Raw genomic sequence first — 24904 nt, 5'->3', positions numbered from 1 at the left:
CACACGACAAGCTCACACAAAAAGGAAAAAAAAAATTCTAACTACTGCACGTGACACGCCGTCTTTTCACGGAGAAAAAAAAGTAAGGCAAAAAAACAAGTTTAGTCTGAGATTTCTCCAAAATCTCAAATAAAAAAAAAATATTTCCACCCAGGCTCGTACAGTGGAAAAAGGAAAAAAAAATTCGAGCGCGGCGAAGAAAGGAAAAAAACAAAAAAAACAAGCGCAATTGCACAAGAGCACACAAAAAAATGATAAATAAATCACGCGAACGCACAGACACAATTCTACTTTTCTTCACACACACACACACAAAAAAAAAATTTTAAAGAGAAATGAACGAGGTGAACAAGGTCTACTTACCCACTACTTACCTGATTCCTTGGCACAAAGGCGTACAAGATGGCGGAACGCTGACGTCTCACGCGGGCGGAACACGCTAGTTCGGTTGAGGCGACTTATTAAAAGTCGTTCGATGGCCTGCAAAATCCCTCTTCTGACACCAATTGTTGCGGATGAGGCCGGCGTCGGACCCAGATCTTAGGCAGCTGGTAAGATGGGGCAGATAATTCGGGATATGAAGGAAAATAATCCAATGAATAGCCGAGACCGGTATATTTTACACGACACACTTAGATACAGTACACTTCACTTAAGAGTTACGCGAAGGGAAGCCAGCAATATGCGGAGCTCCTTCTTAGGACCACTTGGTAGACGGCGAGGTAACTGACTGCCCTACATGATTGACAGCAGACGACCTGTCGCCTACCTTTCGGTCTGCCATCTATCAAGGGGAGGTGGAATCAGAACACTAGATGGGGGTACATGATAGGATATAGGGTGCTCGTAACATTACCTAGCAGATGGCACATGCAAGAACGAGGCACGTTTGCAGAGCCAAGTAGAGAAGACCGCCAACTAGTTCATAGAAATGCTTAATTTTCTCTCCCCCGCTCTTCGACTTTAAGCAAGAGCCGGGGCGCAGCTGGGTATGGAACGGCTTCAGGTTTCACGCTCTGCCATTCGAATCCTGCCACCAGTTTGTCAACTAGGTGGTTTGCCACAAGATGGTCTGTCGATCAGTCCGATCTATTCTCCTTCACAGAGAAACTCGTTGATGTGTTTGTCTAAATGTTGGCTCGTTTCTCTCCATGTCAAGCAAGACCGGTGTAGCTCTTCCGTAAAGTCTGGAATTGAACAAGAATTACGCATTGGATGCAGTGGTAAACGCGGCAGAGTTCCTTCGAGACAGCGGACTGCTAACAACTTGTGCAAAGAAAATTCCCTAAATGGCAATGTTCAAGCTGGGATATAGTCCTCTCTGTCACAAAAATTCAAAATGAAGTACTGGGCGACGGCAGAACCCGCGACGGCAATCCTCCGCGTTACACCTAATCTAAAAGCGAACGGCATTAAAGAAACTGAGGTACATGATAAGCCATTTACAAACGCAAGACTCCAACGTACACGGTGCTAAAAATAGCAAACTTTTATAATCCTCCAAATACAAAACCATCCTTCGTCATGCTCCATGGCTACTCCTCAATCTCCAAATGATTAGTTTTCTCCAGCGGCGACGTTAAACCGTTTTTCAAAGAAAAATATGGAATTTGATGATATTGACGAAAAGAAGTGGTTCAATATACTTATTCTTGAAGTATCCTCTCTCTAATAGTGTACAGAACGCGAATGGTGTAAATAGGTCAAGTGCAAAATTTCCACTTTGCACTGCCATTGCAATTTCCTGCAATGTCCCCATTAAACCAAGAAAGTGGAAACAATTCATAGGAAAGACAATAAAACTTTGCGGAGCATGGGTGATGATATAGTGCTATTGAATGGCCTATAGTTTCTATGAAGCGAATCAATTGAACAGCAAAGAGTGTCAATAGCTTCCATCGCTTCCTTAGCTGAAGTGATCAGTTCAGAACACTTCCAACACAAAATTACATTCTACAAAAATCCAGGCTCGTTCACAATCACTTCCAAAGTTTCCACTTCAAAGAAATACCCAAAGGAAGCAAAATAGTATGTAGGCTATGATCACAAACCAGCATTAATCCAAAGTGTAATCGTCGTTCGAGAAAATGCGTTCAATCCCCTCCGTTGCAACGATGATGCGTCCTTCATCAGCTGTCAACTTTCAACCAAGCAACGGCGTACATCAGCCACCCCAATATTGAATTTAAAGGACTCGTTCAGAAGGGCTCCGATTAATGGAACTCCACGCCAGCGATGTTAGTAGTCCAGACGTCATCTCATCTCGGATGTTCGGTTTGGACACCAAAGCGACCCTGTTCAAACCATCACTATCATATATACTATAGCGAAGGTATCTCAAACTCTTCCCCCACCCCCAAGGTGAGATCTAACGTCAACTAGAACCTGCATTTTGTGGCTTCGAGAAATGCTACAAAAGTTCAACAGAGTTGTCGTCGGCTTCCAAATTCCTCTTCATGAGGTAAACCTTTGTCGAACCACTGAAAACATCTTTGAAGAATGCGATACAGGTCTCTTCAATTGGAGTTGGTGGTTAAAGCCATAAGACGAATCAGGCATATAGTTAAGTCGGATGCAAGATGCATAAAACTGTAGGCCACCAAGAAGTTAAGTATTGTTTGCATGCCAGTGGCGTTACTAGATCAAACACAGAAATTATACTTCCATAAGCTCATATTTGGATGGGGCTTTAAAAAGTAGATATCGGGATTTTTGAGTGGAATGAATAACCTGTAAATGGGAGCTCACTTCTTCCTTGAAAGAAAAAGGTCACGAAAGACTTCAGAAAATACAAACAAAAGCTACAAAATAAATGAAGAAAACACCTCAGCTCTACATACCAAAAGAAAGGATTCCTTAATCATGAAGGAGAGCTGTCTCGAGATTTGGGTACACTGTTTAAGACGAGGCACCTAATGGTAACGGTGATTGAAACAAAAAAAGAGCGGTGAGTAAACATTCACAGCTTTGTTTGGCAGCGAATCTTCACTCATCGGTTCAGAAACATTTCATCTCCACGACCTGTTGGGCTGGGAATACATAAATTCTTGACAAGTATTACTTCGCATTTGCACATTATTGGCTTGTGGGTAATGTGGATTATACGGCAGTGGCTGGCTAATCGCTTCAGAAGACATGGAGTTTCTCCTATAACGCTCGACTTTTTCTTTACCTTTGAGCACAGCTTACCGTCAAAGGGACGGAAAGTGTACTTCACACTTGGTCACCAGAGGCGCTGCAATGCAGCTGTTTTTTGTTTGAACATCATGCATTTAACACAGGATCTCAAATTGTTTGTGATATTTTTTTTATTTCTAAGAATTTTTAATAAACAGTACAAAGAGTGAATAAAACTTTGTCTGCTCTGATTGACAGCCATTATGTTTTTTAAAACCCCCCCAATTTCAAACATTAACAGCAAAAAGCTGCACTACACCGCCTCTAGTGACCAAGTGTGAACTACACTTTCCGTCGCAAAACTTAGAAGGGGTTAACTTCAAGGGATAGGGAGGGGTATTGAGAAAAATTATTTTTGAAAAAATAACATTACATCTATATTAAGTAAGGAATGCTATATCTTTTGGGAAAAAAGATTTTTTTTAGCTCAACTCTAAGTATTTTATATAAAATTTTAAAAAACCTAGTCTTAGCATTACGCTTATGGGGAAAAACCGGGTGTACCTATTTCGTGAACGAGGACCTAGAGCCTTAGCGGTAAGTTCTACAAAAAAACTAAGTATTAGTGAATTGTAGATCACGACCTAATCTGATCAGCAAAAATTAAAAAAAAAATCTACCTGTATCCATTAAATAGCAATGGGAGTTTAAAAACCACCGTAGCGCCATAAGAATACACGTAAATGAAGGAGGTGTGCCTAATAATTTGGTGGGTACTGTATATGGCACGTATCAACAACCCGATCCGCCGAAAATGCAGTAAACACGATATCCCTACCCAACAATCCACGAAAATATAGTTCAGAATCCAAAATAAAAAAAGAAATACGAAACATTAAGACATATACCTTAGTATTTGGGAAAGAAGTTCATGCCTTAGTAGACACTGAAGCTGCAGCTGGTTTAGCGTCACACAACATATTGCTTAGCCTTAAAAACAAGGCAAAATTCAAACAAATTAAAAACACAAATTTCCAATCTTTAGAACAGTGTCGGGACAAATATTGAAATCAATTGGAAAATGTGAATTCTCGATAGTTATTAACGATAATCATATTATTAATAACCATTTTCATGTAATGGAAAATTTTAATGAAAATTGTATCTTTAGATATGGGTTAGATTTTTTATCACATAATAAAGTAAAAATTTACACTAGGAATAGACAGATCTGTTACGAGCACTTTGTCTGGAAATGTTTGTGGTGTGCCTACGTTAAGGCACGCTTTTAAAGGAGACGTAAGGTCGACGAGACGTAATGAGAGCAGCGCTCGTTCAGGCTCTGGATAAATTGGAGATGGGCAAGCAGGACGCAAACTCCTTCCGGCGTTTTGCTGAGAAAACGCGGACTTTTTTATTTGAATAGAATCGGCGAGACGGCCATCACCGATATTATTGACCGGATTTGCCTCAAGCTTCAACTACTTGACCGGCTCGCGTGGAATGAGGAACGTGGAACCGGATTGGAGAAAATGAATCTCCTGACTTTAGGGAGGTGGTTATGCAAGCGGGCCGCGGCTTATCAGAATGCCCAAAGTCTTGCAGCGGAATAGTTGTCTGTCCCAACCACCAAGCCACCTAACAAGTATTCCGCCCGATCGCATTCTACCAACATCAAGATGGACCGGAAGGGAAGCGCAAGTGGATTCAGTGGTAAATCCGGCAATGGCAAAACTTTTTGTTTCCAATGCGAAGGATCGCATCGGTTAGAGGCGTGTCCAGTCTTTAACGAAATGGCTACGAAAGAAAGGTTATTCTTCTGCATCCGCCGAAGGTTATGCTTTATTTGCTTCGGCCCGAACCACTCATCGCGCGAATGCAAACTCAAGAAGCCATGTTCCTTTCCGGGATGGAAACATTGGCATCACTTGCTTCTTCACGACGAAACGGAGCCAGATACCAAGAACGTGCGTCCGGCAGCTGCACAGGTGAACTCCAAGAGACAGAAAACCGCAGTAGCGATGCTTCATTTGGATGTTTCCGATGCCGACGGGCACACAGTCAAGGCAAACGTGTTTGTGGACGAAGGTAGCGACAGTACGCTCTTTCGTGACGCCTTTGTACGGAGACTTCGAGTGAGTGGAGTCTCCCAGACCCTTTCCGTAGATGGAGCTGGAGCGGTTAAAAACAAGTACGCTTCTCAACAAGTACAACTGTGAATGAAGCTTCCCACCGGTGAAATAATAACGTTAGTCGGCTCGACGATGCCGACCGCCGCTAGTCCAGTTCCTACAGTAGATTGGGGTACGTTGAACACAAGATGGAAACATCTAGCGGATCTACCAATAACAACGAGCGGTGGACGAGTCGACATTTTGCTGGGTAGCGACGTGGTGCACTTGACAACGGCCCTGGAATCACGCATAGGCCGGGATTATGAACCTACGGCAAGCTGGACGAGAATTGGGTAGATCGTACGCGGTGCTATAGGAGATCCTTCTCCAACGGACGCCGTAAGGACCCACACTATCTTCGCCACAAACGACGACGGCGATCTCCTGGCTCAGCAATTTAAGAGGTTCTGTGACACGGAAGATTTTGGGACAGAATATAGGAGCCCTGGTCTATTCGAAGTTGATAGACAAGCCATACAGATTCTCGAGTCTGGCGTACGGAAGCTGGAGGTCGGATACGAGGCTCCAATCACTGGAAGACGGGGGAGCCATCGTTGCCGAACAATCAGCCGACATCGCCACTAGATCCATCTTAGTGGCAGAGGCGCTGCCGAGTGCAGTGGCCAAAGGATCTGCCGTGGATGGCGGTGCTGGATGAGATACGTCCAGTCCGGGCGCAACAGACGGGCACCCAAATTTCAAGTTTGGATTGGGATGGAATAAAGGTCGAAGTCGACGACCTTCCGTCTTTGGTACGATTGGACGGAGGTTACCTAGACCTTGTGAAGCGCTGTCAGGAAGAGGCCTACTCGGAGGAGATTTGTCGGCTACAGGCAGGAAAATGGCTCCAAAAGAGTTCCAGTCTTCTATCTTTAGCTCCAATTTTAGGATCAGACGGATTGGTACGGCTTGGTGGGTGCGCAGGAAGGGCGAAATTACCGTACGAGGTGCTTCACCCACCTTTGCTTCCGGCAAAACATCAATTCACCGCCACTATTGTCCGTGCGTTTCATTTGTCGCTGAAGCATGTTGAAACGGATTACCAAATTAGTTTCATCCGACAGCATTTTTGGATTCCCGGAGGCCGTGAACTTGTTAAGAGAATTCGCCGGGAGTGCGAAAAATGCCGGCGAGAAAGAGCAAAACCTGGAGAGCAGATCATGGCGGATCTGCACGAATCAAGACTGGAATTTGGGTCTCCGCCCTTCACTAGGACAGCCTGCGACCTTTTCGGGCCCATCGATGTTTTGCTGTCGCGAAACCGGACTGCCAAACGACGGGGAGTCCTGTTAACTTGTCTGGTGACGCGGGCAGTTTACTTGGAGATGGTTACTACCCTCTCTTCTGACGATTTTCTTCTGATCTTACGGAGATTCATCGGTCTCTACGGACAACCACGGGTGTTCCACACAGATAACGGCACCAACTTTGTCGGCACCGAACGAGAACTGTTTGAGGACCCAGAGGTGTTCCAATTTATCCGCCGAAAAGGAATGCAGTGGAATTTCCAGCCTCCAAGAACACCTCATTTCGGTGGAGCCCACGAATCTCTCGTGTGGTCAGCCAAGAGAGCGTTGTACGCTGCACTAGACGAAGAGAAGAAGTTTTTACGTCACCCGACAGAGGAAACGCTTCGTACAATGTTGTATGAAGTAGCGGGGCTACTGAACGGTAGGCCTCTGACCGCGGCCAGTGAAGATCCAGCGGATTTACGTCCACTGACAACCGCGGATTTCCTCAATCGTGCAAATACGGCCAGCCCACCACACGGTACTTTCGACGATGCCGCTGGCTGGACGTTCGAAATGGAAAAGGCCGACAACTAATTTTGCCGTAGGAGACCTAGTCTTAGAGATAGACAAATCGTCAAGACGGAGCCAATGGAATCTCGGCCGCGTTATTGACGTATTTCCCGGTCCGGATGGATTCCTTCGTACCATCGATGTGAAGATGGAACGTACGTTTCGCCGAGGGATCGGAAACTTCGCCCTGCTGGAAGCAACTTCCGCCCAAACTGCTCAAGGGTTACCGGATGCGGGGGAGTATGGTGTGGCGTCTGCATAGGCTTTTTCCGCAATCCGTGTTTCTATTGTTTTATCGATACATCGTTCCCAACCTTTATCTTTACCCGCTGATTTAACAAAGAAGCTTGGCTCCGTGGACAGTGGCAATTTACAATAGAGTTAGTGTTGCTTTCAAGTTCGTGTGGGTGAGTCCTGTCTTAGATTATTGTCAGTTACAGTCGTTAAGATAGTGTGTGTGTTACCTCGTGTACGGGAGGATCAACTCTGATACTCCACCCACCCCTTACGGCAATACAAAACTTTCACCGCCATCGCTTAAATTTATTGCCCTATTTCCGAGCTCCCGAACAGTTTGATTTCACTAGTGCTGGGTTGAACCCAGACACAGTGTATCAGGCTCTGGGCAGATAGGCAACGGTTTGAGTGCTGGCATTGCCAGTAAAAGTTTAAGGGCACTGAGACTTGTCACCTCAATGTGCACAAGTATCGGGATTGGTTTCACAGTGTCGTCGGGAAACCAATGGTCTGTCTCAGATCAGTGGACCTTCAGATAGATAAACATCTTAGTCGAGACATAGGTCGACTAGGATTAGAAATACTCTAGATAGAGTTATTTAATTATTCATATAAATTATGGGGTGTCTCATTTCCATGTGGGTTGCTTTGTGTGTCTTTGATGTGATGTGTTGCTTAGTTCTTATTACACATTATGCTTTTGTTAATTCTTTATATTTTTTCCCACTGCACTTTGTTTATGCCTTACTAATATTATTTTTATTTTATTTTTCTTCTTTGTAGGTTTTGAAGAGTCTTTGCCCCGCAATTTTTTAAACTCTTTCCTCCGGCCGTTCCAATGCTTTTTTTATTTCTTAATTTAATTTTTTAGCCATTGATGTTTCTTTACGTCTTATTGATTAATTTTATTTCTATTTTTTTGCGAGTGTTGGTAAGGTGCTTTGGCCAACGACGTTTTAATAAGTTCTTCAGGTCGATTGAAAGCTTTTGCTATTTTTAAACACTTTTTTTGGCAACTGATTTTTTTCTATGCGTGATTAAATTCGAGGGTGTTGACAGGGTTCTTTACCAGAAGATTTTTAAACGGTTTCTTTAAGCCGCTTAAAATTTTTTACTGTTTTCTATCAATATCCTTGGCAATTGATCTTTGCTTAGGGAAGATTAATTAATTTCGTTTAATATTTCGTGAGTGTTTATCGGGTTTTTGCCTTACGATTTTTTCAACGGTTTCTTCAGACGGCTTAAATGCTTTGGTTATTTGGTTTTTTTTTCAATTGGTTTCTGACTTCTTATGCCTTTTCATAATTAGGCTACGGTATGGGTTTCGTTTTCAGATTACATTGCAAATCTATTTTTCAATAATTATTGATTTTTTCAATATAATTTGTCGTTCCGATATATACCAAAAAGCACCGTGAAATGAAAAAAGGCTTTAGAGATGGAAAAGATTTTGACAACACATTTAGAAAGGCATAAAGGAAGTAGGAACGCCAGGAGAGCAAAGCAAACATTTGACAACAATAGTTTTGCCATGACAAAACTTTTGTTGAAAAGAACACCCGTTGCAGCCTTGACCGATGATTCCGAAGAGTGGTACCCACCTCCTCCTCCTTCACATTCTTTGCCCTTTCCCTCTGCTATAGATTATTACTAAGTAAAATTCACATAATATACAACATAAAACTACCTTTTCTATCAATATTCCCAGTTCCGCTTACAGTTTTAGACTTCCGCTTATCTTGTCTATTTTGAACAGGGCACACCAGTTGGGCGTTCGGAATCTTCACTGCTTGATTCTCCACCTGTAATAGTTGGCAACAACACCAATTTATGTACTAATTAGGAAAAGGTGTTGAGAATGAATAAGGGTAGTATAAACTATTCAAACTTACATATTCTGGTTTTGTTTGAGATTAAAAAATTTTCCCTTGCTTATTATGTGGGCCGGAGGGGAAATGATTATTCATCAGATATTTCAAATGCATCTGAAAATTGCATTTTATTCATTTCAAACAGCCCGTTACTGACATCGAATAAAAACGGTGCTAGCAACAAACGGCACAGAAATTCCAAAAATCATGGCGGTTAATTTATTATAAGTATAATGGGTACATTGATAGATTTAAATAGTGTCTAATATTTTTTGCTACAGTGGCCGTGAAAAGGATTCAACCAATAACGAATAAATCGAATAAATAATAATAATACCAATAATAACAGAACAGGATGTCAACGATGTGACGCAGGCTTTGCTGCTCCACTGCAAAGACAAAGAAAAAATTATACGAGGAGTGGTTAGGTTAATCTAATTGGCCGTTTTTTTTCTCCTGTGAAGTAAACACTTTAATGTTATGTTGTGGTACTTGTGTCACCATTCCCAATGTTAAAAAATTTCTCGTAATAATTCATTTGTTTTGCGTTACGTTACCCGTCACTCAATTTGGGGAGAGGGAGGCCTAAAGACTGCGGAGGCCATCTTTAGACAGGAATACATTCAGTTAGCGAGCATTAGTGTGCTATTGAACCCTCAACTTCTTTCTCAGTTAGCGGCATTTGCCTTTTAGGAGTGATTTTAATTTTCAAAACAAAGGTATTTTTGCATAATTGATACATGTTCAAGGTATGTTGGCAAGTTAGAGCTCGCCAAAACGGTCTCATTTAAAACCGATCTGACGACTCCGGATCAAGAGAGTCGTTAACGAAGGGCGGAGCTTAGGGGTTCCGATCTCACTCGACCTCGCAGCAAGTGAACAACATCTCAAACTCGTTTCGTCCCGTTTTTTTCGCCCGTAAATTGAACTTCGCACAAGTTCAACGTGTTCTTCCTTTGGCAAAGGCTTGTATCGCGTCCTCCCGAATGTTTGTGTTGTTTTCCGACTACTTGCAGTGCTGTGTTTGTGACGGCGCCCTAACTTTAACCTTTTCTTTTCCTACACGAGACGCGTGGTTTTGGCAGCCATTGCGTGTGGCACCCGGGCAGACCCCCCCCCCCCTTTCGCGTGTATCTCGATTCGCAACGTTCGTTGGCCGGCAACCAACGGTCTTATATCCGAATAAACCGGCTTAACTTTGCTTAATTTAAACTTGTGTGTTGGTTGTTTAATTTTCCCTTTCTTTTTTCCCTTACAACCCCGTAGAGAGGCAACAAGGCATGTCCTTTTCCCACCCAGCAGGACATCCTTCGGATATGCATCGGCATATTCCCGGGCGGTCTTGTAATATTCAGTCGCCTAGTACTATAAGTATAGACGAATACGCATTCCCGCCGCTTTGTCTAGTTCAGGGGTGTCTGATGAAGATAATGAAGAAACGGGCATGCTGACGTTAGTAACTCCATGTTGGCCAACCCAATCGTCCCACACGGCACATCTTCTTCCTGGGAACCTCCTAAAAGGCTCTTAGCCTCCCCAGCGCATCAATCATACCGCTGAGAAGTACTGAGGAGGGCCACAAGAGGCTGGAAAATTGTGGATAAACATTCCAATATTTTCAATTTAAGAAATTGTTGGTGATATGCTCAGGAGTGCTTTAGGAGATCCCTCCATGAAAGTAAGACTCGTGAGTTTTAAAGTATCACAAATACATTTGGCTCAAGTAGAATTGTTAGATAATGTAAATTTTGGCGTTTGCCATTTCAAATTAGAATTAAAGATTGGAAATTTAGAATTAGGTAACGATAGTAGTATGAAATAGTAAAAAATTTATGAAATTGGAAAAGTTTGTTATGACCACTATAAAGTGCAATATAAGTAATAAATATTTCTGATTTTGCTCTAATAGTATTTTGTTAAATTAACTCTATTAAATGCAATATAGTTCATGTTCTCCTGTAATTTTAAATAAAATAGCGTAAGAAAAAAAGGTTTTGTGAACCATTTAAGCAATGAGTAAAAACCATCGTTATTTTAAAAAGGAAAATGCATATAAGCCGACCCTTTTACGCGAAGATGAAGATGAAAGCGAACAATGAAAGATTGGAGGCTCATCGTTTCAATTGGAACAATTTTAGAAAATAGGACTATCTTTAAATAGAAATAGGACTAATGCCTTGGGAAAAATAGGGCTGATCTAAAATAATTTAAAAGTCAGTCCTATTTCACCGCCAATCCCAATAAAAGATAAAGTTTTTGAAATTGAATATACAATTTCCAATATTCTGTTATCGTTTAATATTCATTTTATGTGTTAATTACATTCAATTCCTATAAAACTTATATAAAGCCGCTGGGTATATCAAAGACATATGTCACACAATTTTTTTCATCACGGGAGGTTCTAGGTACTAGCTGAGGAGGATGTAAGAGGGACTGAAGAGCCTGTCAGGCAGCTACCAGGCGACCAAAAAGAAGGTTCTAAGAGGAATTTAGGATGGTTATGGAGAAGACTGAGGAGGAAAGTAGGCAGTTCTGCAGAGATACTGAGGAGCCCTGTCAGTGGTGGGGTGGCTCCTGTCACTATCAGAACTGGCTTGCAAGCCGGCTGTGATTCTTCCGAGGAAGAAGTTGCTGTTGGGACCGATGGGCTAGCAGCATCCGCTGTCAAAGCCGCTGCTACTAATCGCCTGTAGAGTGTCAGGGAACAACTTGAAAACAGCGGACTTTCAAGCGGAGTGTTCGATATTGTCGTGGGAGGAGCCACATCAGCTACTTACCAGTCAGTATGGGAAAGATGGTATAGAAAGTTTGGCACACATGGGTGTGCTCGAGAAGACACCGATCGCGTGTTTCCGGCTGAAGCTAAGGTATTATAATTCTCATTGCCATTTGTGGACGAAGGGAGAGCATATAGAACGATAAGTGTCACCTGTAACGAGGCTAGGTCTCGGACAATGTCGCTTGACTTAACGAGGCTAACTGTCAGGTGTGCTGATTTCATCCAACGAGACCTACGCCGTCGACAGACAGGCATGGGCCAATTTACACCGAACAAGGACTACGTCTCGTCGGAGTCACCTCCACATCACGCCGTCATCACGTGATACATCTCAGAAAACAACGCTGTCACGTCCCGAATGGGATTTACATCATCTGTAAGAGAGTTAACACCCCAACAGCCTAATTCCCCTAACACAAGACTTAGGGGTAATCACATCGTGTTCTTTAAATACAAGCTGAGTTCAGTCCAAACCGTGGATTCACTTAGCTTATCATTGAACAGTACACACATTACACACCCATTCAATGCTATCGTCGACGTTGGGCAAGATCGACGACGTCGACATCGGCAAGCATCTTCTCGTGGTGAAGCTGATGAAAGGAGTTTATAACCAGAAACCCCTGGTCCCAAAGTATACAGGGTTTTGGGACGTGAATGTTGTGATCAGCTACTTAATCTCTTTAGGCCCTAACAGCGAACTACTGTCGTTTTCAGGACTGTCGAGAAAATTAACCGTTTTGTTAGCCCTCCCAACTTTATGCAGAGTGCTGAGCTGGCCAGTATCGACAAGGATTCCATCGCTATTAAGGATAATCAAGTTACATTCTCCCTGGCAAAACCAAGAAACACAACGAGCTTCCCCACTACATGTCATTTCGTTAAGGAAATGGCAGCCCGTTAATCTGGCTTGTCCAGTCGAGACGTTGAAAGATTGCATTTACGGAGGCCTTTCGCTTAGAAAGAAAATCAAATTTACTTCTGTGGGCGCTACGTCCTCATCATAGTTCAGTAGGCGCCTCAGCTTTGGATAAAATCCGTTTTGTCTGAAGCGGGGGGTAAACACGGCTGTCTACTCCGCTCGTTCAACGAATGGTGCTTCCGCGTCTAAGGCAGTTAATTTGGGAGTGCCTACAGATATTATTCTATCTGCTGGGTGCTGGAATTCGGAGTCGAGGTTTTGCTCGTTTTTACCGTCGCCCGCCTGCCGACGCATCGGTGACAAACGCGTAGCAAGGAGTCTGTTAGATTCTCGATCCGGGGTTATATATGCTTTTAAGTCACCATATAGATCCAAGTCAAGCCACTTGTACAGCAATTAGATAACTGCTCGAAATCGCTAACTAGCTCCTGATGAGTAATTGATATTGTTGCACAAGTGGCGTAACCTTCAACTTCATTTAGAATTTAACAACAAACTCTTTATTTTGCATGATTATTTGGATGGCATGCCTGTTTTTATTTCGTATTCCTTTGTTTATACGTTAGTGCCAGAGTTAAATAGTAGTTGGAGTTTATAAGTGGCCAGCCGAGTATCGCACGTTATAGAATGAACAGCTTGCTCCATAAGCTAAACATGTTTAGTGCATAAATTGTCCTCAATATTTCTTTCTTGGTGCTTAGATTCCATTGTTCTATTTTCTTATGAAATCTCAATTCTCGTAAGCAATAGTAATGTATATTTAGAGTTTATTTTAATTAAAAGAACGGAACGTGAAACAGTACACTAGCTTTGATGACAGCGAACGTTTCCTTTCAAAATGATTTATAATGAATCGGCTCGTCATTCTTCAGTTCCCAGTTTACTCCAAGGAAACATCATTAAACGAATACAACTGGTCGTCTATGTTTGCCTGATTCATCACATATTTCTCAGCATAATCGAAGAGAGAGTGATTGAGAGAATTCAGGCTATATGGGCATTTCGTAAAATAAATGTTGCAAGTTTCGTCAATTTTTGCTTCACGAATTGCCTCCTCAATTTTAGTGCCCGATAGCAAAGTACTAAAATACGTCCCCCTGTATAAAAGAAAAAATTATAAGGGAAGAATTCCTTTTAGGTGATAAACTTTGCATAAATTTCTTTCATTTTCCGTGGAATAGTTTAAAGAAATAGAAGCTTACGAAGCAAAACCATCAATAATTTTATCAACTGAGCCAGCTGTTCCCTCAGACATTTTCCTTGTCGATGATGCAATATGAGTACAAAGAGCACGTTGTAAGCAACTTGGTGCATCAACATTATACTGATTTTGAAGCGCATCGTCAATCCGAGACACAATATTCGTTAAAATGCTATCGATGTCGTCACCTAAGGTAAAAAAATGACTATAGGAAATGTGAAAGTAATTCAAAATAATGTGATAGCATACGTTTTGCTATAACCCCTATTGTTAAAATAAGCGTTAATATTTACTTCGTCCATATGGTGAGGTGCTGACTCCAGTGAACGAGTAAATGAACAGTGGAATAAGAATTATCGCTGCAAAGCCAATGATCACAGCATATATTATGCTGCTGGAATTGACGCCTAGAAGACTTGTGCTTGTTCCATACGATGGCGTAGTTGCATAGTTTGAGCCATAATACGAGGATGTGGTGCTGGCTCCAAACGGGATGTTTAGAAACGGCACTACCAAGAAATTTGATATGCAATTAGTCTTATCGTGCGAGTACGAGCTTAAGAAAAGTAGAAAGTTTATGTTTTGTTTTTTTTAATTACGACAGTGTTTAGCCTCTTCGCACACAAAACGAAGTACATTTATGAAGAAAGTGGGATAAAAAATCCACAGAATCGCGGTGTGTATTCTTACCTATAAATGATAATCCAAGCTGAAAAAGAATAATAGTAATCATTGCGCATGCGTTACTTTACAACTATTCTTTAAATGAGAATTACTTGTAGATTATTCCCCGTGGTTCCTGTGGTAGTGATTCCAAAGAATTTCCCTTTTCTTCGGTCTGCGGTAAATGCCGTTTTACCATTAGCAGGGAAAACTGATGAATGATTTGTATTCTTGAAGTCACGTGAGAAATCGCCAGAGTGAACAGGATCTTCCTTTGTAGAGCCGTTAATGATTTTACCTAAATCGACACTAGCAAAAGGAGAATTTTGTTGAAGCAGCGAAAAATTGTGCGGTAAACTTTAGCGCCTGTTTACTTGTTCTCGGTGACACGCGCAGAAATCGTTAGAAACATTTGACTGCAGATAACAGCGAAATAAATGGTAGTCTTGGTACAGATCATTTTTTTTCCTCTTAAACAACGAACAACTTTGAATTATGCGATATATTTTCGTAACCGTGCCGGTATTTATATAGTAGGACCTCTCTCGTTGGCCTAATTATAGGAGAAAACGAAGTTTTAACAAATTGTTCCCTCCCAGCTTTACCGATGCATAACCTATTTACTTGATCTGTAACGGAGGAAATAAGCAAAATGAATATCCGCTGCTCCACCCTTCTTCCTAACGGTAGAAGTTTTTCCTGTTCCTCGCAAATACAAGCATTCAAAAGGTGTTACTTTGTTGTGTTTTGTGTTGAATTCTTTGTATCAAGATGTTAGATAACCACCATTCGTGCAGCATTTCCGACGGTGCTTGCAACGCCTTTTTCCATCTAAGTTATATAGCAAAGCAAGTAAACTTCGGTGTCTCTCCCATACCAAATCATAATTATACTACGTCTTGTATATGGAACGTTTGGAATGATAATGGTTTCTGTATGCGCATTCTCTGCCCATTGATTTTCAATCCCTAAATGCCGATATTGTGTTACAAAATTGACTACAAACAAGAATTCTAGGATTGTACTATATTAAGTTATTACAGGTTGTTTCAACAAACCTGTAGAAGGAATTCTAAAAATGCAGAGCTTGAAAGCAATAACATGTTAAGTTTCAAATGAGGAATTGATTCTAATGTATTTTGAACACTTTACTCAGCAGCAACTACTAAGCATAGGTGACACAATTTGCCATCGGTCGAGATATATCTTCTACAGCGGGGGCAAGTTGCTAGTTGCGTTTTAGACAAAGTTATTTGAATAGGACCAGAAGAATGACATGCCGTTATCTTCAAATTGTCCTCGTTAGCGAAAACAGTCTCTTGCTCTTCGGCTACGGGATTCGAGACGCTTTTGCCAAGTAAGGTCACTGTTGATACTTGAAGAAGCTCGCACAATTCGGAATTTTCATCACTCTCTTCCAATTGCAGTTTCTATTAAGAGAATACAGTTTTTTAAATTCCTATTTTGTCAACCTTACTGTATAGAGATAATAAATCTACTTGCAAGAGCCGCTGATCTCGAGAATCAAAAGCCGTGATCTTCACATTCCATTCATGAGTGTTTAACTGGCCAATGGATTTGTTAACCGCATTGCGTATGGATAACGACGGTTTAAGGCACTCAAAAACATCTGGAGACTGGAAGTTTCTCATATCCGCGAACCTACGGTTACGGAACAATCCTCCTTTATCTGCAAATTGTTGGCAAAATAAAACAATATTTTCCGCATAAACTTTACATGTTACACACCTTACATGTTAAATAGCAACTGGACTAGTTAAACAAATGGTTGCACATCCAACCCTTTATTCTAGTTTAGGAGGATATCAGACCTCCACCACAGTTAAGGAAAATATATCGCGATGGCATATCAGATACGCGTTTGGGGGTTTATGACTCCACCCACATACGGACATGGGTAATTTCAAAACGTACATTAGTCATGAATTTTCGCCAAAGGGAATTCAACGCAGCGTGTACAGTTACTATGATCACGGCGTTGAGTCCATCTATGGTTAAAATCAACCCTCCCCATTGATAGCAGTTACCTTGTGAGTACGAAATACTTTCCTTATTAGGGTAACAACATAGGGAGGAAAATCAATACGGGTTCGGGCAATAAAAATCAATTTTCCCTTACATCTTCTTCCATTCCTTCATCAGGAATATTTTACACGAATGATCTAACAATCGATTCTATTACAGTTCAACAAAGCGAGAGCATTAAACGTTGTTTGTGAACGTTTCTGTTTATGCCACGTTTACCAATTCGCTTAATATTTTATCTCGTCATGGAATTAGAATCAAGATATGAAATTTTAGATTACAAAAAATAATGGCTATCCGTGCTAATCATGCATCGCCTAAGCTTTGGATGCTTAAACTTTGATCACTCAATTAGATTGTAAACTTAACAGTGATTCACATACCTGCACGCCAAGGATGATATATTTCAATTTCTTCTGTCAAGTGTGGAAGAATTGGTGCACTTATTAATGTGACTTGATCCAGAATCTCACTCAGTACATATAGGGCAGAAAGTCTTCTCTTGCTCATCATACTGTCGCAATAAAGGCTGCGGGGAAAAACATAGCTTTAGCGAGAAGTTTCAACGGAGCCCATTAGTTTCATTTTACCGTCCTCTCACTATGTTGCAATAAAATGCCGAAACGTTATTACTGACGAAGTACGAAAGCAAACTTGTGACCTTTCGGAAATTAAGTTCACGGTACGCCGAAAACGTCTGAAAGTGGGGTTATAATAAGTTTGTGCAATCAATATCCCAATGCTTTGATCAAGATGATTTGTTGAAAAGTAGACTTGTCCTTGTGATCAATTTTTTTATCGTGACGGCGATCACGATCATAGGCGATCATCTTTCTTGTTAGATTGTCTCCGAAACATGATCGTAAAAATTCTGCGATCGCGATCGCCGACCAGAAAATTGATCATGTTCAAGGCAAATCTGCTGGAAAAAAATAATACATTACCGTTTCAACGAAGTCAGTTAAGAGGTGAAGCATGTAAAGGTCAACGAAACTCAAATTTTTCCAATCGGTTTGTTGCAATTGAAAGTCAGTGACACCATGAAGATTTCCCAGGATGAATCGCAGAACTGAACGGATCTTTTGTACATCGTCTGAGGCTTGTTGTATCAATTGGTTACTAACTGACACGTTACTACCGTTTCCAGACACATGACTAGCAACCCACCAGCTGTATAATGTAAATTTTGTGTTCTTTAATTTAATTTATAATCCGTAATTTACGTGATCGTATGCGTACGATGCTCCTTACCGCAACGCATCGATACCAACAGCAGGTTGGTTCCCATCACCGTCAACAACTGAAAGGGGATCCATTACGTTACCTAAAGATTTAGACATCTTGCGTCCCTCATGGTCTAAGACGAAGCCGTGTACAAATATATTCCTAACAAATACAAGCGGAAATACGATGTGAGAGGAAAAAAGCTGGTTCGATTTTGAAACATGAAGTTAAATCTATTACTTGTAGGGAGCGTGGTCACGGGATGCAACCGAAGTCAATAGAGATGATTGAAACCATCCTCCAAATTGATCAATGCCTTCTAAATATAAATCCGCTTGTTTGCCCTTAGGCAAAACGGAATTCCACGAGACTCCACTGTCAAACCAAATGTCCATAATATCCTAAATTGCACCAGAACTACTTGAATTTTATGTTTTTACGAAACTACGGGAATACTTCAACTACGAGACAATACCATGCCTTTAAATACGTGACCAGGAAGCAACTGCAACTCTTTCATGATTTCACTTCCAATCAAATCTTCCGCACTCTGCAGCCACCATTGGTCAATCCCGTTCTTCATTATGAGTTCACAGAGTCTTTCGACAGCACCCCTTTGAAACGAAATGACAACTGTGAATAAAGGCAGCCAGGACTAGAAATTGTAAACTTAATTTTTTTTTAGTTTTATTCTTATTTTTCATGTAACATCTCACGGCAAGCCAGCATAGAAGTAGCAACTATGATACTTGCTTAAAATGAAGTTTTAGCAAATTATAAGACATTACGTAGAGTACCACAAAAGAGGTGCATTATTATTTTTTTTTTTTAGTTATTCCAATGGCCGCAACAGGTAGGGGTTACCAACCGTGCGCAACAAGGAATTATCAGCAAAATGAAGCCATCATCTCCTTAAAAAAAAAAAAAAAAAAAAAAAAAAAAAAGACTATGGATTTCAGGGAGGAACAATCTGAAACAGACGTTCTCTAGCATTGTGTGTCAGATAATTTAAAAAACGATAGCTCATTTCTCCCACACAAAACCAGCTGAATAGAAATTTTTTGTTTAAATAGCTAAAGGGTAAATTCAAACAAGTAGAACTAGTAAGACTTAACGCCAGTAAAGGGAATTCGCTTGGCCTCAGTCAACTTAAATTCGTAATCAATTGCACCCATGTTCTTCAAAACTATTCAATTGATGTTTTACATACTGCTGCCAAACTGACGGAGTTCGAGAAAATGCAATCAGATTGGTCACTTGAAAATTCGGGATTTTTCGCATTTCCACTACGACAACCATACACCTAATTCCCATAAAAACTTAGCCATTCCGGACATAACGGTGCCACAGAAAAAAAACCCCACCCACTTAGAGCATGCCACGGTAAAAAACATCTTCTGGAGCCTGTTATTCCAAAAAGCTTTTTGATACTCCAGACGCGGAGTTGACGATGAGCAATCTCAGGCTGGAAAAGAATAAAATGAAATGAAAAACAAATTCCCTTGTTAAGGCTGCCGTGCCCGACCAATTAGAAGACATCTCGCTTTCAAATACATCCGATTATAGGATGATTTTTAGCTAATAAGACTTTTCCATTGGTAGCTTGCGTTTCCTGCGGAGAATGACTACGGAAGCACAATTTTAGGAGATATTTTAATAAACTTGAAACTCAAACCTTGACCGCGTTTCTATCTTCTAGAGAAAAGAGGAAAAATACTTCTTTTTTTTTTTTTTACAAACCTGTGCAAAATGGCATTTTTTGTAGGCAACGACGAATTGTAGAAAACTGGAATAGGAACTATGAAAAGTTTAAATTATTATTGATATGTGCATAATTTTAAAAATCACCATTATAACAATGAGGAAAAAGAAAGAGTTTACAATTACAAACCTCCCCAGGAACGTTGCCTCGAGATGCACCAGTATGGTCTACTTGCCAACTGATTGAGCATCGTTTTTTCGAAATTGGCGGGAAACACCACAACGCGCTTCATAGCCTCCTAATACAAGATAAAATTGTACCATCACCTAAGCAACTACCGAGATACAATACACTTACTATTGCTGCAGTTTTAATTTTTTCTGTATCGATAAACCATTGAAGACTAGCTCTCAGAATCACCGGCTGCTTTGTTCGCCAATCGTAAGGATAACTATGCCTAAAATTTTCTAGGAAGATTACATCGCTCCCTAATAGTCTTAACACAACATCTTGACCCTTGTCTAAGACGCTATATCCAGCTAGATCACTTCCAGCATCTGCGGAATACCTCCCTTCTTCATCAACTAAATTCAACTTCAGATAATATTTTAATAGTTAGTGGATTCCAAATTGAATCAGACAGCAATTTTTCTTACGATCGGCAGTTTATGCTCCAATGCTACAAGAAAGTCATCAGGACCATGGGCTGGAGCAGTATGCACAAGACCTAAAGACTGATTCATTTTATTTGTGATCTTTGTGGTAAATGTTTCATTAAACCTAAAATTTTTATGTTCAATAAATGAAATTTTACCTGTTCCCTTTTTCACAGTTACATGTTCAGAGGGTAGTAATGGCAATTTTTTGCTTTTCTGAATAGGATGTAAATAGAAGTGTCCCTGCAGTTCTTTTCCTAATATTAATCATAACTTCAGAAATAAAATGAAGGCACTGAGAAGGTTCAACTATGTGATGTTACCATAAAATTCCTTGACCACAGTTAACTCACACGACAATAGCTGCTGAAGAGACTGATGGAGCTCTAGTGCAATAACCAAGTACTCATGATCCACTTTGGATTTACACCTCACAAGGCAGTACTTTATGTCTGGATGAAAACAGACAGCTTGATTAGCTGGTAATGTCCATGGTGTGGTAGTCCATACTACTAGGTAAACAGGTGCGTTTTTGGAAACATCGATTATGCATTCAGGCAATGGTGTGTGTAGAACCAATTTCAGGTAAACAGATGTGCTAACATGGTTCAAGTTGTATTCCAATTCGGATTCCGCAAGAGCAGTCCTAGAAAGAGTAAATGAAAAAAATGTAGCTTAAAACACAGGGACAATTGGCAATAGAACACAGTTATATCTTCATGCAATTTGATCACTACTGGGTTGTACAAACTTTCTTCAGTGGTAGCTCTTTTGAAAGCACTTTTGATATCAAGTGATAAGTATTTGCTAAAAACGACACCAAAAGGGTTTCAGCCTCCCATTGCTCAAGAGTATTCTAATGATGCCCTTTGATTTAAAAAATTCGGAACAATTAGCGCCTAACATTCTAGATACTTACACCCTGTCGCTGATTTAATGCATGTTTATAACAGTCAATACTGCTGGAGATAACTGAGCATAGAAAAATCAAGGAAACAAAAATTTACCTTGCAGATGGGGACCAGTATACTGGCTTGTAGTCTCTGTAAACAAGTCCCTAATAAATAGATTAACAAATATGTAACATTTTACTAGCAAATTTGATTGCAGCTAAATTATAAGCCTAGCTTTATCATACTGACTTTATCATAAAGATCACAGAACAGTTTAAGCTGTGAAGTGACATATCTTGGGGAAAATGTGAAGTAGCAATTGTTATTCCAATCTGCCATCACTCCCCAACGTGAAAAGGCTGCTTTCTGAAATTTTATGGTGTCCAATGCAAACATTTTAGCTAAAGTTTACAACAAACAATTAAAGATGTTATACTGATGCTTTTAACAAAATTATTTACCTTTCTGACGAATTTCTAACCCACTTGATTTCTGTGTGTCATATGCTTCCAAAGCTTTCAACTCAATGGGCAGACCATGGCAATCCCAACCTGGAACATAATGTACCATCTTCCCAGAAAGCAGGTTGTAACGTAACAGTATATCTTTTAGAATTTTGTTCAAGGCATGACCCATATGTGGTTTTCCATTTGCATATGGAGGGCCATCATGTAAAACAAATTCATCTTCAGCCTGTGAATTCTTTCTTTGCCACTGATACAGTTGATCAAATGAGGCTGTCTGAAAGGAAAAATTTAAAGAAATCAATGGAATTAAACCACCTTCACAGCAATTTTACCTTCATAATCCATAAGTCTCTTTCCTTTCGTTGTTTGGAACTTACGCGAAGCGGAAAGCTGGTCTTAGGCAACAATACACTACTGCTAAACGGTTTCCTAAAATGAATTTTTGTCAAAAAGAACAAAACAGCATGCTTATTTTTTTCGTAGTTCTTACCGAGAAATTACACACATAAACGTATTCATCGCTTGCAAACTGATCCGCAAAACACAACCGTGATCATTCAAACTACCGTGTCATATGCCACAACCCTTGAATCGTTTGCACATTGAGTTATCGTCTGCTATCCTCAGTTACTTGAATGTTCAACCACGATATAATAGTACGGTAACGAACACGATCCCCTTATCCCTGGCTGTTGGAGAATTGGGCGTTGTTTACGAAGGGGTTACGCGATTCACCATCAGGTTCGCGGTAGAAGCTATTGCACCGAAATATTTCTTTGCAAGAAAGTAATTTTTCCATATTGTAACGAAAGATTAATTATCGTGTGAGTGTATATTTGTCTATAGTTAGTTTTATTTTAAGTTATTAGTTAGTATTTAAACATATTTTTAAAATAATTATTAATACAAATTATTTTAATTATAAAAATACAAGATTTCGCAAACACAGTTGGATTACAATTACTTGGTGCGGTCTCCTCATTCACATATTGTTTCAATTCACCTGTTTTTAATTCAGCAGTTTCTGCAGATATGATACCAGCTATGGAATAATGCTTCATCAGCAGTTACATTGATGTTCAATAAGGTTTCTCCACTGATGTTCGATAAGGCCGAACTTATAGGTTTTTTGGCACCTGAAGAATTTGAATTTTTGTTAGATTTTAATGCTCGTTTACCTGCCATAGTCCTATTTTAACTAGTGCGAGTGCGGGGAGTATTACCCCGCTGGCGCCATATTACGCCCACAAGAGTTAATGATTTAATTGGTTTCATTTGAAATTTCCGCTAATTTTCTAAATTATTTTGGATATGGCGATTGAAACCGTTAACTGTAATTCGAAAACGAGAAATTAACCCGACAGATTGATAATTTTTTTTTCAACAAATCGCGGTTTGCACCGATCAAAGACGATCGGGGATGAGCGCTGCTGCCTCACTGGTCATTGGCCGAGTCATGCAAAAGAAAATAACAACGAAATAGCAACCAGGCAATGTCGCGAAAGGCGCAATTTTCAAAAAATGATGAACTTCAAACATACATAAAACATTTCCAGATTTCACTGTTTGATGATTCTTGTTCATCAAACGGAATGAAAGGAAGCTTCAATACATTCAATTTTACTTTTAAGTACATTGACTGGCAACTACAAATTCTGTAAATGAAAAAAACTTGGTTTTCTCTATCAGCCGTGTAGCCGATCGGCCTGCTAGAATCTGACGGAGAGCTTTGGAATCCCGTAGTAAAATCTCGTCTTTTTTTATGTTTCTTTAGACAGAAAATATCAACATTTGCAATCGATGGAATAAAGGTAATGAGAATTTGTAAAGGAATCATCAAAGAAATCAATATGGAACGGGAGATGATGGAAAAACTGCTAATGATTTCATTAAATCACAAGCTAGCTATCGCTGTTTTCCTTCAATATCTACTCCTCCAGTCTCGTTAGTGTTCAGTCATCGTAAGGGAACGGTAAACAGTACCGATAAATCGTTGCTTTACAAAAATCTGAAGAATAGAATCATCAATGTTGGACCGGGGCACATCGATGTGTACGTAGTGGACGGATTTTTTTTCTTATATCTGCTTGATCTATATATGCCACAGATTTATGAAGATATCGCAAAATCTATCCTAGTAAAATTTTGTAAATGAAAAGCAAAGAGGATTGATCTTGTCTTCAATCGGGTACTATTCCCATCAAACAAAATGTTTGACTAAACGGTCTTTGACGGTCCGCCAATACAGTCCAAAAAAAATATGATTACGAGGTGCCCTAGTGTAAACCAAAAAATTGACTCAACCCAACCCACCAAAAAATATTCGGAATTCGATCTTGAATACGAATAGAGTTACAGCGTGAATGGAATAGCAATAACGAATAGACAACGTTGAACTTAGGCGATGAATACAGAATAAACAATAATCCTTTATTTTTATATCTTTTTTTAATTTGCTTTTTCTCAAATTTTAGTAGTTTTTAGTCCTAGTTTAGACCGCACTCACTTGCTGCTGCTATTTGGTTGCTATGTTTGGCCCAGCTTACGGCTGTAAGATACTGACGCGATACACGTACGTACAGTACAGGGAGGTTGCAGTGAAACGTGTCGGGTGTGGCAAACAAAGCATAGGGAAAACCGCCACATTTTTCTGCAGTTCATCCTGTTTTTTCGTCACACCAGTACATTGCCGATAGCAGTCCTATGCAGGTGCCGAGCATAGTACCCAAATAGCAGCGGCTATTACTGCGGAAAGTGGGCGTTGCCTAAAATAGGACTAAAGCTGCAAATGTGTGAGAATGGAGGCTCTCTAAAACGTTAATAACTTTTTAACTATCCAACTCTTTGAAAAATTAATGGTTGTGTTATACAACTGACACTGGCTTTAAAATAAGATCAATAAGTAATTTTTGGGCATTCGCTTATGGTAACAGGAATTGGTTTTAGTTTGGTGTATTTGTCATAAGAGCCTTTTAAATTCGGCTTAAAAATTGTTGCTGGCGCCTAGATTTTCTCATCATTATTAGGTTTTTACGTATGGTAATTAAAATGCAAAATAAATCAAATATTGTATACATGTGGTTCAAAAAAATTTTTATCTGCTTATTTTTTAAAATTGTAAAATGAAAAAAATATGTGCTTTTTTGC

General features: G+C 40.1%; 3 protein-coding genes across 3 annotated transcripts; 1 reads left to right on the top strand and 2 right to left on the bottom strand.

Annotated features, from left to right (window-relative positions):
- The first annotated feature begins 5932 nt into the window (after positions 1-5932).
- Positions 5933-7117, top strand: LOC130689299 (uncharacterized). Its single transcript, XM_057512300.1, has one exon. The coding sequence runs from the start codon at positions 5933-5935 to the stop codon at positions 7115-7117; it is 1185 nt and encodes a 394-aa protein (XP_057368283.1).
- A 6528-nt stretch (positions 7118-13645) lies between these two features.
- On the bottom strand, positions 13646-15280 carry LOC130689309 (uncharacterized). Its single transcript, XM_057512317.2, has 6 exons — positions 15144-15280; positions 14883-15078; positions 14797-14815; positions 14400-14615; positions 14108-14294; positions 13646-14002 (listed from the first exon to the last, which is right to left on the bottom strand). The coding sequence occupies exons 1-6, from the start codon at positions 15227-15229 to the stop codon at positions 13786-13788; spliced, it is 921 nt and encodes a 306-aa protein (XP_057368300.1). The 5' UTR covers positions 15230-15280; the 3' UTR covers positions 13646-13785.
- A 608-nt stretch (positions 15281-15888) lies between these two features.
- On the bottom strand, positions 15889-22353 carry LOC130689319 (isoleucine--tRNA ligase, mitochondrial-like). Its single transcript, XM_057512321.1, has 19 exons — positions 22248-22353; positions 22090-22186; positions 21752-22031; positions 21540-21691; positions 21405-21454; positions 20721-21043; positions 20556-20654; positions 20398-20468; positions 20099-20335; positions 19931-20039; positions 19780-19837; positions 18515-18653; positions 18280-18440; positions 18067-18201; positions 17760-17985; positions 17406-17512; positions 17199-17344; positions 16269-16459; positions 15889-16199 (listed from the first exon to the last, which is right to left on the bottom strand). Exons 1-19 carry the CDS (start codon positions 22274-22276, stop codon positions 15918-15920), a joined length of 2892 nt encoding a protein of 963 aa, XP_057368304.1. The 5' UTR covers positions 22277-22353; the 3' UTR covers positions 15889-15917.
- Positions 22354-24904: the final 2551 nt, after the last annotated feature.

The sequence above is a fragment of the Daphnia carinata genome, chromosome 10 (assembly GCF_022539665.2).
Source record: "Daphnia carinata strain CSIRO-1 chromosome 10, CSIRO_AGI_Dcar_HiC_V3, whole genome shotgun sequence".
NCBI lineage: Eukaryota > Metazoa > Arthropoda > Branchiopoda > Diplostraca > Daphniidae > Daphnia > Daphnia carinata.
Note: the sequence above shows the minus strand (reverse complement) of the source record. Positions and strands in the feature narration are given on the sequence as shown.